The sequence below is a fragment of the Hypoxylon trugodes genome (genome assembly GCF_022578975.1).
Source record: "Hypoxylon trugodes strain CBS 135444 unplaced genomic scaffold F4822scaffold_60, whole genome shotgun sequence".
In the NCBI taxonomy this organism is placed as follows: domain Eukaryota; kingdom Fungi; phylum Ascomycota; class Sordariomycetes; order Xylariales; family Hypoxylaceae; genus Hypoxylon; species Hypoxylon trugodes.
This window is the reverse complement of record NW_026250075.1, coordinates 1-2,076: the sequence shown is the minus strand read 5'-3', so window position 1 is coordinate 2,076 and position 2,076 is coordinate 1. Positions and strand designations below refer to the sequence as shown.

Below are 2,076 nucleotides of genomic sequence, written 5' to 3'. Positions count from 1 at the left end.
GCGCTTGCGGGCGAGCCCTTCACGCACGAGGAGCTTTGTCATCCCGGCCCGGATGGCGCTCCCCTTGCGCTCTCTATATTCCGCCCACCGCAGGAGGAGGATGACGCCGCTTCCGAGGTTATAGCCGGTCGGCCATGCATTGTTTGGACTCACGGGGGCGGAATGCTATTGCGAAATCGCTTCATAGGCCTCAAGGTTCCCCTCGCATGGGCGAAGGCGTGCGGCGCTGTCGTCGTCAGCGTGGAGTATCGCGTTGCGCCAGAACACCTGGCTCCAGCGGCCGTGGAAGACTGCTATGCTGCGCTATGTTGGATATACGACGCCGATAACGCGGAGAAGCTTGGGGTCGATCAAAAGAAACTTCTTCTTAGCGGTGTGAGTGCGCCACCGGGATATGGCAAGCCGGCGGTAGCGCAACGCTGCACGTGTGGGAAGGCATTCACGCGTTCGAAGTCTTGGCACCTACCGCGACCCTGTCGATGTTATCGATCACGACCGGCGGCGCGTGGGTAAAACAAATTTTGGGTAAAGAGGTCGGCACTATTTCGTAAGGCGATTTCTTGATTTACATCGGATATTACTCTAGGTTTATACGCTTAGATTTAGGACCTCTTTTTGTGGCATAATTTGTTTGCACTCTTCTTAGAGAATCTGGAAGTTTCCTTTTTCCCAAAACGCCTCTGTCATTCTAACTACGAACCCTTAGACCTGTTTATCCACTTGAATCCTACGATTATTGTCTATCTTAAAATCAAACCCAAGAAGTTGCGACAGTACTTAGATCTACCGAAGTATAGGTTTGTCACATAAGGATATCTCAACTAGCTGATTCGGCTACCCATAGTACGTAACCAGGTCCGAGATAACCACATTTTATATAGTTATAATGCTTTTCGCCCGACAGGCGTTATTAGGAGGCTGAAAATCCAACTCCTTGACGGAGATGTTATCGTCGGCCGTATTCCGAACCGCTTCGCGGATTCTGCCACTCATTTTGGTATTCGTGCAAACTATTATACCATAAGCAACTCGAGAACAAGCAGGTGTTGTTTTATAAGACATACGGGATATCACAGTCTGTCCTTTCCGCCGTTGCAGCTCTTGGTGAAGGACTTCTTCCACAGGTAAAGCGTCGTATCTCATACTGATACGCTTGCCGAGCTTTTTGCAATCTCCTCGGCTTGTTTCTACCGGCGATAGGAAATCTCCCAGGATAAAAATACGGATATCAAGGACCTAAACCAAGCTTAGCCGTTCGTGTCTAAAGGTATCCGGCGAAGAAAAACGAACCCGATCGGTATCACTTTTCAATAGCATTTGCATTCTATCCGCAACCCAAGCTGTCTGGACTAATATGCCGCTTAGCCAAAAAAAGGTACTCAGCCTAGCCACTATCTCCCGCGTCGCAATACTTACTTTCGGACTCGACTTCCCAGAACAGCGCTATCCTTCGGGTTTTAACCTCGCAATTTTGGTATCCCGTCAGCAGGTGCTCGACGTAGGGTAGCTGGCCTGCTATCCCTATGCCCGTCGCGAACAGAAGCACGGTGCCGTATAGATCGAGGCGGAGCTCCTTTCCGTACGGGCCCTCTACCAGTGCCATCATGTCCGAAGCGCAGTCTACGTCATTGCCACGGCGTGAGAATAGGCGTCTGCTGAAGCCCCGCTGCTTCTGGACGATGAGGACGGCATAGTCGTTGCCGCGGTCCCGATGCCGCCAAGCAACGTAAAACGGGTGTAGCTGCGCGAAAGAGGTACGGCTCGCACCGGGCACGGAGAGGTAGATGTACTGACCCGCGCGAGGCTTCCACTTCCTGGGAAGTCGGACGTGTACGTGGACAACATCTGGCACGGGGAGATCCGTTTCGCAAAGGCTGGCCGCGTCATCCGACCGACTTCGTGTAGGAGGACGCCAGAACTTAATTGTCCGTATGGATGCCCGACCTAGGGGGCGACGATATCGAACGTTTTGGTAGAGGACGTGGGAACAGCGCAACATCCCGGAAGCGATTTGAAGACAGACGGCGGTAAACAAGTAGCGCGTCGGCGATGCGAAGAGAGGGGCGGGACTATGGA

At 52.6% G+C, this 2,076-nt stretch overlaps 2 protein-coding genes across 2 annotated transcripts; one reads left to right on the top strand and one right to left on the bottom strand.

Moving 5' to 3' along the window:
- On the top strand, positions 1-513 carry F4822DRAFT_444579 (Alpha/Beta hydrolase protein; the record flags this gene model as incomplete). The annotated part of the gene is made up of 1 exon (XM_051463261.1): positions 1-513. A coding segment is annotated over one exon (513 nt), but the record flags the coding sequence as incomplete, so codon positions are not given.
- A 360-nt stretch (positions 514-873) lies between these two features.
- F4822DRAFT_435527 (uncharacterized protein) lies at positions 874-1,999 on the bottom strand (the record flags this gene model as incomplete). Its single annotated transcript, XM_051462205.1, has 4 exons — positions 874-1,010; positions 1,065-1,236; positions 1,291-1,349; positions 1,417-1,999. The coding sequence occupies 4 exons, from the start codon at positions 1,997-1,999 to the stop codon at positions 874-876; spliced, it is 951 nt and encodes a 316-aa protein (XP_051308266.1).
- Between the last annotated feature and the right edge of the window lie 77 nt (positions 2,000-2,076).